At 32.4% G+C, this 16,491-nt stretch overlaps 1 protein-coding gene across 1 annotated transcript; it reads left to right on the forward strand.

The window, feature by feature from the left end:
- Positions 1 to 14,252: 14,252 nt before the first annotated feature.
- LOC134238771 (cartilage matrix protein-like) lies at positions 14,253 to 16,425 on the forward strand (the record flags this gene model as incomplete). Its single annotated transcript, XM_062720894.1, has 3 exons — positions 14,253 to 14,349; positions 15,302 to 15,850; positions 16,309 to 16,425. Coding segments are annotated over exons 1-3 (724 nt in total), but the record flags the coding sequence as incomplete, so codon positions are not given.
- Positions 16,426 to 16,491: the final 66 nt, after the last annotated feature.

Here is a 16,491-nt window from a genome sequence, read left to right on the forward strand (position 1 = left end):
ATTAAAGTATTTAATCCAAAAGTATTAAAAAGATACGCTCATTTATTTTGCTCATTTCACGTGCACGCACGTGCATACATGAGCATGGTGACCATACCTTCTTGTAGATGTCCATTACATCTATCTATGTTCTAAATCCCACCCCGTTTGGTTGAAAACCAAGGGAGTTATAGCTGTTTTAAGTTTCAGCCAATCAGATTGCAGCGCACGTACATGCACGTGTATGCATGTGCATGGTGACCATATCTTCTTGTAGTAGTCTAATGTATCTATCTAGGTTCCAAATCCCATCCTGTTTGGTTGAAAATCAAGGGAGTTATAGCTATTTAAAGTTTGAGCCAATCAGATTGCAGCGCACATGCATGCACGTGTTTTCATGATAATTGCTATATGTCATGTTGTAGGATATCCTAATGCATGGCTATTTTCAAAATTTCAAAGGATTTCGTCAAAAAACAAGAAAGATATTGAGACTTAAGTTTCAGCCAATCAGAGAAAAGTATATTACTCCGTTAATCGTACTAGTCTGGTGTGTTCTCTTGAATGACCATAACTTTTTTTATTTCTCAATGAAATTTTGCCAGTTTGGTATTATTTTGCTTGCAATAGCATGTACTTTCCTTTCTAAATGTAAAATGATAAATTGTAAGAGGACTGAACATTTCATAGGGAGAATCCATCATCTTGTTATACTCTGTCAATCGTTCTTGTGTGTTCTCTGGAATGACCATAACTTTCTTTTTATTTCTCAAATAGTAATTATTGCAAATAATTTCATTTATGTGACATGTTCTTGTTTTATTATGTTATTATATAACAGTGTCTGTATTGGACATAGCTTTATACTAAGCAGCTATTAGGTTCTTTTATTGAACTAATTTTACCCTTTTCCACGTGATCATTATTGATCCGTTTACTAAAAGAGAAAGCATGGTTTATTGAACTGCTGAATGTTATTTTGTTTTCCCACCTTTTTTGATGACAGGCAGCAGTTTAGAGCATTTTGTATATGTCTTCCAAACTTATGATGTTTATAAGGGGGTCAACTTAAAATGCATGTATATTGTACCTTGTGAAAGATTACAGGGTTTGAATTATTATTCTAGTCTAGTTGACCCCCCTTTTGCCTATGTACATCATGTTACAATGTCATTATGGTGCTGGGGGTCAGATTGTGTAATATTTTGACTAAGATGTGTAATACTCTATATTTGAGTCCTCCTTTTTCTGACCCCATTTTGTTAACTGTGTTTTACTTTTCCGTCATTTACTTTGATAAATGACATATTTCACTTCAGCATGATGTTATTTGTTTTTGCCTGTTTATCAAAAAACAAGCTCAGTCGTTTGGCAGGAGAACTAAGGAACATAAATGAAATTTTGCCAGTTTGGTATTATTTTGCTTGCAATAGCATGTACTTTCTAAATGTAAAATGATGAATTGTTAGGGGACTGAAATACATGTAGAATGGGTTTCATATTGCCCTCAATCGCTTTTAATAATGCACGATTTTAACATTCTTCTGATAATTTAATTCAAAAACTGGAGAAAAATTATAACAATTACTATAGTAAAAAAATTCATACTATAGTAAACTATAATAAACTATAGTATTTTTCGTTAGAATGTATTCAAAAAATGGGTATAAAAGGCCACACTACAAGTGTTTTCTTCTCATATTATACGTCCTAATATATATTCAACTTCATATGAATACAATATTAATTGTGGCAATATATGCAATGTATAAGCCAGTAAAGATTCTACTACTTAATATAGGTTTGCTAATGATAACAAATTAAATTCAAATAAGATATATAAATAAGATATTTTAAGTGTAGTTAGGCATCATAAGATAAACAGCTGAATAATATGTTTAAATCTTACATCATGAGCTAACAAACTCAAAAAGGATATATATCAGTTGTAAATTATGCTTTTTCAACAAAGAGACTATAGTATACAGTTATGGAATGGGTACGAGGGAAATAGCAAATTTATGTTTCCTTCCTCGGGAACCATAAATTTGCTATTTCCCTCGTACATGTACCCATTTTATAACTGTTTTATTATACCGAAACAATCATTGGCAATCTAATTTTTTTTACTAAATGAAGATATTAACGTTAATTCTTCATTCTTCAAAATGTCAGTGAAAATACTTTTTAAAAATAATTTAATTGTTTTAGGACACGATTCAGTACTTATACAATCTGTTTAACCGCATGTATTTGTAGTTATGCCCCTACAGTGTTTTTTTTTAAATGTCGGAATCTCTGGTTAAAAAAAATTTAAATCGCATTATTTTTATAGAAATCTTACATCGGCGGCTATAAAAAGATAAGGGAGAAAATATGCATGAAATCTCCAGTCTTTACTTTAACTTAAAAATCAGTTTGCACACATTCTTACAGAAACGAATTTCTGTTAGAATGTTTTCCAATAATTACAGCGAATCTTTAAATCACTAGATCAACCGAATGAGAACTTCCCATAAAAAACGGCATTTCATAACAATGAGGAATTTTGCTTTAAGAACAATCTAAAATTTCTCTCGTAAAGTGATAAAATCGTCGATAACATTTAACAACAATACCTTTTGTTTCATTTATTTTTTTTATTTCTCCCTTTGAAGAGATGAGAGGAGACAAATAATTCGTACAAGGATGTGTCGTAATTTACGGTGGCTGGTATAGGACATAGTATGAGATTTTTTTTCATAAATTCGTGGCCACGAAATAAAAATTCGTGTCAACGAAATAAAATTCGTGGCCACGAAATAAAAAATAATAATAAAATTGAAATTCTCAAGGCATGAAATTGCCATCGTTGTTGAAACAAATGCCATTTGAAAACGTATAAAGTGCATGATAAAGAAATAGGTTTCGAAAGCGTGAAAGACAACATTTACTATAGATTTAAGTATTACTTGCCTCTAAACTTCGATGTATTTAGTCACTGTCTTTGAGACCTCTTTTTCGGCTCTTTAAAGTTTTATTCAATTTAATATTTCCGCCGAAATATGGCTGAAAAATTGCCGACTCGGCGTTAAACAATATACACTCAATTAATAAATCAATTTAATTTTTCGGATTTGCAACGTTTCGGTGTGAGAATTACTAAGAGTATTGTTACATTTTTGTCAAAATTAACCTAATCTAAGTATAAACTAAATTTAATGTGCATGTAGTACGTACATTGAAGTAATACAGTTTGGGTGACGAAAACTTTTGATTATCGTCATATACTTGCTTTTTAAACAATTTCATTCATAGCTGTATCCTTGTTGTTTGCTCTGTAGAAACTAACTCTTGAAAAATTACCATTCTCGTGACTATTATGTCAGGTTTATGTGTAAACCGTTTGATATGGGGTATTTTATATATACATGTGTATTACATTTTTATGTTCCCCAAACGAAGTTGGGGAACATATTGTTTTTACTCTGTTTCTTATTATTATTATTCTTATTATGTTCCCCAAACGAAGTTGGGGAACATATTGTTTTTACTCTGTTTCTTATTATTATTATTCTTATTATTATTATTATTATTTTTCTTCCTGGGAAAATCTTTTCCGCGAGTGATCTTGTAAACTACACATCCGACTTAGGTGAAACCTTTTTAGGGTAAGTAGGCATGTTATGTAGATTTGCGGAATCAAGGTCATTTTGCGCGCACGTGCTTGCAAGAGCGCGCACGTGCAAATCTTAAAATGACCAATATATAATGGATATAACCGTAACTTTTCTATTTTGTGACGAAATGTTTTGAAACTTATAATGTAAGGATATATTAGTAGTGTGCACAAGATGACATGGTCAAAATAGCAAGATCGCACGCGCATGCACGTGCACTTCGCTTTGATTGGCTGAAACTAAAGTCTCAGTATCTTTTTTGTTTTTTGATAAAATCATTTGAAATTTTGAACATAGTCATACATTAGGGAGATCTACAGCCTGTAATATAAGATTTATCATGAAAGCATGTGCATGCACATGTGCTTGCAAGAGCTCGCACGTGCAACACGAGAAATGTCCAATCTAATTGATACACACGTAACTATTTAAATTATTGATGAAATGCTTTGATATTCATATTATAAGTATATATAAGAAGGATAGACAAAATGACATGGTCAAAAAAGTAAGATCTCACGCGCATGCACGTGCGCTTTGCTCTGACTGGCTGAAACTCAATATCTTTCTTGTTTCTTGTCATAATCCTTTGAAATTTTGAACATAGACCTACATTATGAAGATCTACAGCGTGATATATAAAAATTTTCATGAAAGCATGCGCATGCTCGCGTGCTGCAATCTGATTGGCTGAAACTTTAAATGATTATATCTCCTTTGTTTTTTGACGAAATGCTTTGAAATTTAAAACATAGTCATGCATTAGGATATACTACAATATGATGCAGAAAAAAAATCATGAAATCACGCGCATGCACGTGTGCTGCAATCTGATTGGCTGAAACTTGAAATGGCTATAACTCCCTTGTTTTTCAACCAAACAGGATGGGATTTAAAATATAGATAGATATAAGGGACTCCTACAAGAAGGTATGGTCATCATGCACGTGCACGCACGTGCGTGCATTTGGAACGAGTGAAATGAAAAATACGTTTGAAAGAGTGATTTTTCATACTTTTTGGACTGAATGCTTTAATATATTGTATATTAAGATATGTAGATAGTGTAGATAAGATGATATGATCATAATGCACATGCATTCACATGTGCACGGGTGCAATGCTAAAATTTGAATATAATTAGTATCCTGCTGAGAAAACGTTGTTAAAGTCAAAAATGCACAGAGTTTGTCTTATTTAATGAAGCTTACAGGGAATATGGCACCAAAAAGGAGTTGGGGAGCGTTTGGGGAACATCTGTAACGGTTCCCGTTACAATTAGCACTAGTTATTATTATTATTATTTTTCTTCCTGGGAAAATTTTGTCCGCGAGTGATCTTGTAAACTACACATCCGACTTAGGTGAAACCTTTTTAGGGTAAGAAGGCATGTTATGTAGATTTGCGGAATCAAGGTCATTTTGCGCGCACGTGCTTGCAAGAGCGCGCACGTGCAAAACTTAAAATGACCAATATATAATGGATATAACCGTATCTTTTCTATTTTGTGAGGAAATGTTTTGAAACTTATAATGTAAGGATACATTAGTAGTATGCACAAAATGACATGGTCAAAATAGCAAGATCTCACGCGCATGCACGTGCGCTTTGCTCTGATTGGCTGAAACTAAAGTCTCAATATCTTTCTTGGTTTTTGATAAAATCATTTGAAATTTTGAACATAGTCATACATTAGGGAGATCTACAGTCTGTAATATAAGATTTATCATGAAAGCATGTGCATGCACATGTGCTTGCAAGAGCTCGCACGTGCAACACGAGAAATGTCCAATATCATTGATACAGACATAACTATTTAAATTATTGATGAAATGCTTTGAAACTCATATTATAAGTATATATTAGAAGCATAGACAAAATGACATGGTGCGCTTCGCTCTGATTGGCTGAAACTAAAGTCTCAATATCTTTCTTGTTTCTTGTCATAATCCTTTGAAATTTTGAACTTAGACCTACATTATGAAGATCTACAGCACGATTTATAAGAATTTGCATGAAAGCATGCGTATGCCCGCGTGCTGCAATCTGATTGGCTGAAACTTTTAGTGGCTATATCTCCTTTGTTTTTTGACGAAATGTTTTGAAATTTAAAACATAGTCATGCATTAGGATATCCTACAATATGATATAGAAAAAAAAATCATGAAATCACGCGCATGCACGTGTGCGCAATCTGATTGGCTGAAACTTTAAATGGCTATATCTCCTTTGTTTTTTGACGAAATGTTTTGAAATTTACATCATAATCATGCATTAGGATATCCTACAATATGATATAGAAAAAAAATCATGAAAACACGCGGATGCACGTGTGCTGCAATCTGATTGGCTTACACTTGAAATGGCTATAACTCGCTTGTTTTTCAACCAAACAGGATGGGATTTAGAATATAGATAGATATAAGGGACTCCTACAAGAAGGTATGGTCATCATGCACCTGCACGCACGTGCGTGCATTTGGAACGGGTGAAATGAAAAATACACTTGAAAGAGTGTTGTTTCATACTTTTGGACTGAATGCTTTAATATATTATATATTAAAATATGTAGATAGTGCAGACAAGCTGATATGATTATAACGCACATGCATTCACATGCGCACGGGTGCAATGCTAAAATTTGAATATAATTGGTATTCTTCTGAGAAAACGTTGTTAAAGTCAAAAATGCATAGAGTTTGTCTTATTTTATGAAGCTTACAGGGAATATGGCACCAAAAGGGAGTTGGGGAGCGTTTGGGGAACATCTGTAACGGTTCCCGTTACAATTAGCACTAGTTTTAATTATTATGCGTGTTTTATATGTTAGTTTTACAAACATTTGCGTTAGGTGCAATTTTTTCTCTCATATTTCTTGTATTTGAAAATAAATGAAATTTTCACACAATCAAGAAGGCAATATCGCTAAGTAATGATGTCAGTTAAATCAAATTTAACCGTTTTATATTAGAGACAAGGCCAGGTTAAGGTCATTTCCCCCAAGACATAAAAAATATCATTGCTAATCAATCGAGGTCTATTTCTGTTTGAAAGGATGATTTTTTCTTTTTACATAAAAAGATGTAACTATATAGGGTCTATAAGACGATTTTTCATGATACATATATTGAAATGAAAATTCTACAAGAATGGATATTGACTAATCCAAATTTTCTCTATTTATCTTAGTTTTGTATGAAATACTAGTTTAATACTAGTTTAATATTTTTATATATTTGATATTTTTTGTTCTTATTTTCACATATGGTAAAGTAGTCATACACAGATACAAAATGATACAAAAAGTTTTGATCGTTTAATAAGATCTTACAGATTTTTGCTCAAATCTGTACTTAGATGATGCCTTGTAGCTTTTAAAACTTTATATAATTGTAGTCACTTATAAATTCTACTAACTTTTGAAATTTGTCTTTGATAAAGTACAAATTATAACTCGTCGTTCTATTGTAATTTTGCGAAGAAGCTATTTTCATACACCACCATTCCGCTAAAAAATATGAACTTTAAAACCTCCTATATCTAAATATATATTAAGACATATAAGAAATCTAATTATATAAGACATATAAGCAAATACTAATATACTTTTAATATTTCATCTAGCCAGACACCAGACAAAAATCCCTCCTTAAAAAATCATTAATATTTCTTTTTAATCTCATTTTGATAATCTTAGAAACTGGTTTCACATCAACTAAAGTTTAGACTGAAACATATAAAAAAGATTGAATATAAATGATAATATTAATATACGGATATCAACGATTTCTTCAGTCTATTTGCAAGAATCTGAATATTATACAGGAAATTTTTGTTTTAATCTTAATGGGATAATTTGAAAACAAATTAAAATATGAATATTGTGTTACTTTGGGGTGTTCAAAGTGTCACCGTAAATTAATTGCCTGACGTCACGGCGTCAGGCTGTATAAGGATTGATATTTTCATAATCCGAAACTATGCAATCATATCTAGATAGCTAGATTTTATGCAAGCTGATTTACATTGGAATTCTTTACCTGCATTTTAAAAGAAACAGTTTTCAGAAAAGAGAATGATATTACTGATGCAAAATCTGCAGTGTTTACTTCCTTTACTCTTTTTGCATTGAACAGATTATTCCATGTGATTCACCGTTTCAACATGTCCGTGCATCCTTTTTTCTGCATTTCTATACTTCTGGATCAGTCCATTTACATTCTACGAAAGGGGTGAATCCCTCTTTTCGCGCCAAATGTCACTGCTTTCTTCGCGCCTTTTCCTTGGATTGTTCTATTGTATGAATGGGTGTGCTAGCAAGTTCCATGGAATTAAATAAAGTTTATCCTTTTAACCTCCTTCTAATGCTTCAGAAATTCTCTCTACAAGTTAATGTTTTATCTAATTCTTTTAAACAACATATCATATAGTATATCAGTATGCGGACATTCAACACTAAAGAAATGATTTTTCTAATTTGCTTCCCGATCCCACGGTTGGTTTATTCCATAAATGGACTAGTGCAATAATAATAAACAACGCAGTTCAATCAGTCATTGTCTCCAGATGCATGATCTATTATGCGTCTCTGTTCAGATGCATACAATAAATAAGAAACAAGTGCAAATCTGGGATTTTTATTTCCACAAAGGCTAAGTATTGAATTTGCTTATTTCGTTCTCAATATATGATAATGGCACTCCCCCCCCCCCTTTTAAGAAAAAAATTAATGAACACACATTACTACTGTTTACTTCATAGGAGAAAATACACTCCAACAAAATGTGTACTAGTATTTCATTATATCCATCTTTTAAAATGTTGATAATGCGGCATGATTTGGTAACAGATTTTACAATGAAGCTCGAAATCAATTTAGATTGAAGGGCAGATCACTCTACTTGCAGACCCCCCCCCCTCCCCCTCCCGAAAAATAATCTTTAGTATGCAGTGTAGAGATGATTCTTCTAAAAGTTAAATAAAATCAAGATTTCATTTACACAAGGTTCTCAAAATATAAAGTAAGGAAATATTTTAAACCCACAGTATTTCTCAAAAGGTTTATCACTCCTCGTGCAGATATTGATTGATTAAGTCAGGCAAGCTTTTTAAAAAGCTGTTACTTGTATCAATGGTTGCTTCGGCACATAGGGTCACTGATTATTTCTATAGTAACGAGATATATAGGTCTTAACCTCAATAAATTATGTCAGAGACAGAATCATCGTATTTCTAGTGTAATAACAATTTCAAATGTTAAAGTAATTTTGTCCCCATAATACTACGTATTTTTTTCGATAAATAACAATCGACGGATCGCAACAGTGTTTCTTTTTTCTTCCTAGTTCCATAAACTTTTAAACTTAGAATTTCTGATCGCAGGCGAAAAATTAAAGTCAATCATGTCACAAATTGGCGATCTTGAAAACTCCGTATAAGTAGAATTTTTAGCGAGGATTTACTTTTGGGATTATTAGCAAGGGTGCTCACATTTCTAACATTGAATATCACTAACAATTAATTGCGTATTATTGCGATGGCTAATATTATGTTTCAGATCCGCGCCTTGGTTTTGTGCGCGTAATGCCCTGCTATAGATAACGTCATTACTGTTAATTTGAGACGTCACAATATTTGTTACAGTTGGATTGAGAGATGGGTGTATTTTGTCACATAGCTTAAAAATCTCACCTTCCCTTTCCCCTTATTTATAACATTATGTAAATATATATTATAATTTATATGCATTTGTCAAGTTAATCTATTTTGCCAGTGCATTTTTCTGCCATAGTTTTATAAATATTTTCAGGCAACCTTGAACTGTGTCATGTGAACGACCTGCATATAAAGACATGTGATGGAGAGTCACTGCGGTTTTTCGAGACGCCTTCCATGATACAAGCATTTTTTTTCACAACTTCTGCTGAGTATCTGCTAACCCAGTACCACCTTGAATGTTGTCAGTATTCAAATCTTCATGACCTTAAAAGGATAAGGATACAATGTTTATAAGGATATATTTACATTCAGTGTAATTTTCCTTGTGAAATCAATTAGAAATCCACGACATTCAAATTTCTATAACACACGCGAAACCTTGTCACCGCGCGTTGGAATACACAGTAGGAACTATATGCATTTTCAATACTCTAGGAACACCCAAATGTAAAATGTTTTATTTCAACTTAATGAAAAACTAAAACCCGGGAAAATTAACGTAAAAAATAACGTAATGTGCGTTAAAAATAAATTTCTCATTTTTTTCCTCGCAATGTTTGTTTGTGTAATTTAACTTTGCAACGTCATTTAACGTCATTTGACGTCACAAACGGCTCTTACATCTATTAACCACGGCAGTTCTGAAGGGCGCTAAATTCACATTTAAGTTTAACGAAATAAGCAATTATGAAGAAGGAAAATTAGAGAATGTAAATATAAGCATTGAATTCATATTTTTGGATGTCTTCGGTCCTATAACACACCTGGCCGTGCCGACAAATTATCATACCGCGCTAACGCGCGGTATTCAATTTGTCGGCACGGCCAGGTGTGTTATAGGACCAAAGACATCCAAAAATATGAATTCAATGCTTAAAAAGATATAAAGTTGATAAGGATAAGGATTTCTCACTATTCGATGGTAATACATGGAACCACAGGCACCAAACTCGCTTGAATTTTTGAGCCCCTAGTATATTATAAGAAAACTAAGGGGTCAAAAGTTCAAGAGAGTTTGATGCCTGTGTATGGAACATAGAAATTCTACTTTTCTCTTAAACAAGAACAAAGCCATAACTAATAATACACAAGAAGTGGTGGATTCAAAATTTTCATGGGAATATGGGGGAAAATTCTGAGTGAAAGCAGAAGCACTCTGGTAGGCATTGTTACCCATCAGCCTCTAGTTGCCTCTAGTTGAACATAAACTTTTTCTTCAATTTGATAAGGTCAAAGTATACAAAAAGCACACATACGATTGAACCGCTACATGTAACATTCAAGCAACTAATACTGTCTCTTGATGTTTTGTATGAAATTATACTTGTGCATTAAATAGATATTTTTGTTTGTATTGACTCCAATGAACTGCAAACGATAGAATTTGCAACAACTTTGACCTTTTGACCTTGACCTTGGAAATTCACGTAATTATGAAAAAATCTTTAACCTCGCCCATAACTTTTGAGCGGTGAGAGCCATGCTTTCGTACTTCACGTATGTAATCCTTGTGAAAAGAACTTTTATCGGATACCATGAACTTTAACCCTTTGACCTTGACCTTGGAGTTTAAACCACTTTTAAAAAACTTTAACCTTGGTCACAACTTTTTAACGGTAGTTACTAGGACTTTCATATTTCACATATGTATTTTTTGTGGCAAGATCTTTTATTGAATACAAACAATTTTGACCTTTTGACCTTGGAGATTTACGTACTTATGAAAAAACTTTAACCTTGACCATAACATTTAAACGGTGAGGGCTAGGGCTTTTATACTTCACATATGTAATCCTTGTGAAAAGACTTTTATTGGATACCAAGAACTTTAACCTTTTGACCTACTTTTGAAAAACTTTAACATTGGCCATAAATTTTGAATAGTTAGGGTAAGGGTTTTCATCCTTCAAATATGTATTACTTGTGACAAGACCTTTCTTAAAAAACCAACAACTCAGACCCTTTCACCTTGGAGTTTGAACTACCTTTCAAATATTTATCCTGACTATAACTTTTGAACAGGTGATGCTAGGGATTATATCTTTCACAATCGTATTTCTTGTGAGAAAAACCGTACTTTGGGTAATCATATATTTTTTTTGCATTTAAGAAAATTTTAATCTTCGTTATGTTGCTGTTCGAGGTCATCAGTGTTTCACAAACACATCTTATTCCTTATATTGAGAAGAGATAGGGCTTTCATATATGACATGTGCATTACCTGTGACAACTTAAAGATAATTCCGGGCTTGTTATGATTTCTTACCCCTTGACATTGACCTTCACGATTGACCTTATTTTCTAAAAAAAAAATCAACTTCAATGATAATTTCTTAATAAATAACATATGATAGGGTGTTCATATTAGACATTATATGTCATAAAAATAACATCTCACCCACAAAGACACCGAAAGTGGGGGACCACAATCCTTTGAATTTGCTTGTTTACTATAGAAATCAATAGAAAAATGAAAATATTTTTAAAACATCTCAACCCCCCGGTGTCACAAAAAATTCCTGTTTACAGGTAATATGGACTGTTATTTCACAAATTCATACCAAAGGTTTTTGTGTGACACGGGGGTGGGGGGGGGGGTGGTGGAGGGGGGCATACATGTATGTTTATTGACAAAAACGACAGAAATGCTTATTTTCCACCAATTCCAAATCAATTTACAATTAAAAAATTATATTTTATTGTTCAATTTATGTTTTCTTTATTTGTCTAAAACAAAGAAAACATATAAGAAACATTTAATGATACCCAGGACTATTTCAAAATATGTTGATGCCTGAAAGTACGATTTCAATGAAAATTTTCGTCTACCCCCTTTTTGTCAAGAGCTAGAGGTATGGCTAATATTTACTGTTTAGAGCTGGTATTACAAATTGTCATTTATATTGAATTAAATGGTTGCAAAATGTAGGCGGGAATCGAGCGTTAGCGTGCGTATTTCTTAAGGTAGAATGTGCTGACAGAGATAATTTGGTGGTAGTTCTTTAATTCTCTGTTTATTTGATATTTGAAGTGGATAATTTTTGAATTCGGACCATCAATTAAAAGTAATTACATCTCAAAGCCATTACCTTCCTAGAAATAAGTTATTTTAAAGCAAATATTTCTCTAATAGTCAGGCATTGAAGGAAATTAGAGAGTACATAATTATATGAAGACCTTGTTTTTTTTCTATTTGGTTCAGAAGTATAGAAGACACATTCTTGACTCTATACTGCAAAATTAAATCCATCGTTGTGATTGCGGCGCAATTAAGTTTTTTAAATAAACAATTAACAAAAGTGTTCATTGCAAATTGGAACTTCCCACGGTTTTTATGGTATCGTGTACAATTAAGATGCAGAAGATAAGGATACATTTCCAAGAACAACATAAAAAATTATTATTTCTGGTCACCTAAATTAAAATATTTTCTCAATGAATATAACACATTTGTGCCTACACATTCTGTTTAAGAAATAAGCCCCCCTACTTTTTCCCTCATTTCTTAAATATCAGTTTAATTATCCCACAAATAGATAGTAAGCATTTTTTTCCATTTCTGAGTTAATTAAGAAAACTTTTATCTCGTTCAGTATTCATCATTTCAGTTCATGATTATAATGTAAAAGTTTAGGAATCAAAATTAATATGAAAATGTATAAAGTTACAAACAAAAGTTTATGGTAGAACATTTTTTTTTCTAAATTTAACACAATATTTTTAGAAAGTACACCTGCAGTGTTAACATTCCAACAAATTTGAATGTAGTCTTTTTGCCACCTCTTAAGAAACTGATTGCAGATAAAATACCAACATAAACCAAACAGGAATTTTAGGCTCTGAACTAGACAATTATTTTAAAAATATGAATTATTTAGTTAAAAAAAAAACATAAAATTTAAGTTACGTGTATTTGAATTTCTTTTATTTCACACGAAATTTTTCTTATATAACTTCACATACACAACATTCCCTTTGAATTTTTTTCTGTAAAAATCAGAAGAGGAAGGATATGGAGATAACGAACAATTATTATATTTAATCTCAAAGTTCTTAAAACAATACAAAACAAGAGTAGAGCAAACACGGACCTCCGAAACATCAGAGATTGGGATTAGGTGCCATGGAGGAGTGAGCATCCTCTGCTGACCGGTTACACCCGTTGTGTGCTCAGTGTCATGATCGTGAAATAACGGAAAAATCCGTCGTCAATTCAGTGTATAAAAATGTACTAACGATTGGTATGAAAAACGCCAGTCAGCATTTGACTCAATGATAAATTATATACGCTGACAAGGTCATTGTATTGACCATAGAACTAACGAAATGATGACATTAAACGAGACTGTTAATATTTTTGTTTCATCAACTTGCTTGTCAATAATTCACCTCGTTTTAGAAATTGTTCATACGTAGAGCATGCTCTTGCGTATCGAATCAACTAAGTAATTACATTTCTGTATCATTTTTTTTAATTTGTAAAATTAATAATTAACAAACATATGATTTTACCCATATGAAATATGCATGATGAAAGACAAGGAATCACAAGGCATGAAACATGATACTTGACAAGAAACGATGTATAAATGCAAATCAGTGTCAAGGGTTTAGCAAATCAATATGATATGGCATGAAAATTGGTTAACATGTTTACAAAAAGCAAATTAGCCAAATTAGGGTTTAAATCCTCTCTTAAAAACACACCAAGTGCTTAATAATGAAATCAACCCACTGTGGATAATTTAAATTATCGATTTAGGAGGTAAACCTAAAACACTATACTTAGGTCCCGTAGGCACTCCTCTTTTCTAAAAAATATAAATAAATACGTCTTGTTCATATCTCTGTTAGATGGACTTGGCTCTAAACAGTTACATTGTCGCAAGGTTAATGCCAAATGATATCTGATGTAAGAAAATTTGCTAATAGAAAATGTTGCAATTAATGGTACTTTTGCAAATGGTATGGGCACTCATACCTTTTATTAAAGGTAGGTTTAAATCATTTTTACTTATTGTTTATAACATGTCATTAAGTATATTCAAGGGTTGAATATATAAAGAATAAAACATAAAACAATCCACTGGCGGTGTCCATAATATATAAAGCCTAGGCTTTCATATTTCAAACAACATTTCAAGACCGGGGAAATTGCATTAAAAATATATTTTTTAAATTACAAATTTGTTCGTAATATGTATTGATTAGTTTTAATGAATATACAATAACAAAATCATGTTCCTAGCTGTTTTACTGCTCTATTGGGACTAAAACCATGTGTTAAGATGTTTAAGGAGGTCCGTGGAATAGCCCAGCTTAGCTATAAAAACCGACAGTCATCAGCAACTTGATGGAATTTACAGTGTTTATACTGCAAAAGACGACACATCGATGTGATGTAAACAAGTATTTCATGCTACGACACATCGATGTGATGTAAATAAGTATTTCATGCAAAAAACATTAACTTTTTTCTGTTTTTCAAATTTCAAGTTTTCTAAAATTTCTGTAACTGTCATGTAAGAATTCAATCTTCAACGGTTAAATGCTTATTCATTTAAAAAAACGGTTCATGGAAAAGTATTATTATATATTTTCCATTAAATAAAACTACAAGTGAAGCTAATTCGAAGTAACTTTATGTTTCATTCGAATTAAACTATCCGTGTGAACAGGGCATTAAATTTTAATTCGCATTAGTTTACTTCGCTTAAGCTGTCGTGTGAACGCAATTTGATTCGCATTATTAGCTGAAAAATTTTAAGTTAAATTAGATTTATATTTGTGCATATTTTGGTATGTTATACTCCAGTATTTGATAATATGACACCAAATATAAAAGATATGGACACAGAGACATTACTTTTGGATCACCCCTCGTACATGAAAGTAAAAAGAAGACAGCTTTGACATAAACTAATAAAAATAATTGTTTTCCTCAGGGGAGTGCGTTTCAAAGGGAGACATTGTTTTTCTACTGGACGAGTCCGGCAGTATTGGATCGCAAAACTTTGAACGAATGAAGTCATTTGTTAGCTCCTTCGTGGATAACTTCAAAGTTGGAAGCAACGCAAATCAATTCAGTGTAGTCAACTTTGAGTCATCTTCTAGAGAGATATTTCCACTCAACAGATATCACACAGTGTCTAGTCTTCAATCTGCCATATCTTCCATTTCTTTCTCCAGCGGAGGAACAAGCATAGGAAGTGCCCTAGATTATGCCCGGATGTACTCTTTTAGTTCCGCCAGAGGAGCAAGAAGTGATTCGGCAAAAATTGCTGTTCTAATCACCGATGGACAAAGTTCCCTTTCCAACGAGCCCGAACAACTAAAAGCAATAGGGGTCACGATATTTTGTGTCGGGGTAGGAACTGGAATAAATTCAGCTGTGCTCAGATCAGTGGCTTCCCACAACGACTACACGTATCTGACCACGTTTGATTTATTGTCATTGTTGGCAAACGAATTGTCAAATGGAACCTGTGCTGATGGTTCGTTGTATTAAATCTTCTTATTATAAGAGCTTTCTTTGCCTATAGGTTGTGTTATTAAGGTGACTCAGGTCATCTTAAAAAAATTGTTTGGTTGCCTTCTCCAGATCAGCTGACTATGAATGACCTAACTCAAACGTTTTTTTGTTTTCTTTTACATTTTATAACATGATATATTTTTATTTCTCTTCTTCCGTCAACAAATATGTTGAAATTTTTAGAAAAAAAAACTTTCCAACCGACCTACCGACCCAATAATTTAACCACGAGAGAGGGCAAACAAACATTATGTCCTCATTATCATTTTTTTTTCAAATTTAAAGATACACTAATTTTACCAAATAAGGAAAACACATTCAATGGAATCCTTTTAAGAAATATTCGATGTTTATTTATTAATTCAAAATGATACTTATAATTACATACGTGTTATATGTTTCGTTAATCTTTTCTTACAGACATAAACGATTGTCTAAGTGATCCATGTTTAAATGGCGGAACATGTGAAGATCAGTTTGGGAAATACGTTTGTCACTGTCTGTCCGGAAACACAGATCCAAATTGCTACGCTCCGGGTAAGTTTGGAATAAAGATGATAAAACACAAAGCAAAAAATGAATTCCACATACTATGGCAATGAT

This window comes from Saccostrea cucullata, unplaced genomic scaffold (genome assembly GCF_032062105.1).
Source record: "Saccostrea cucullata isolate Sc308-1 unplaced genomic scaffold, CSIRO_AGI_Scuc_v1 ctg15450, whole genome shotgun sequence".
Lineage (NCBI taxonomy): Eukaryota > Metazoa > Mollusca > Bivalvia > Ostreida > Ostreidae > Saccostrea > Saccostrea cuccullata.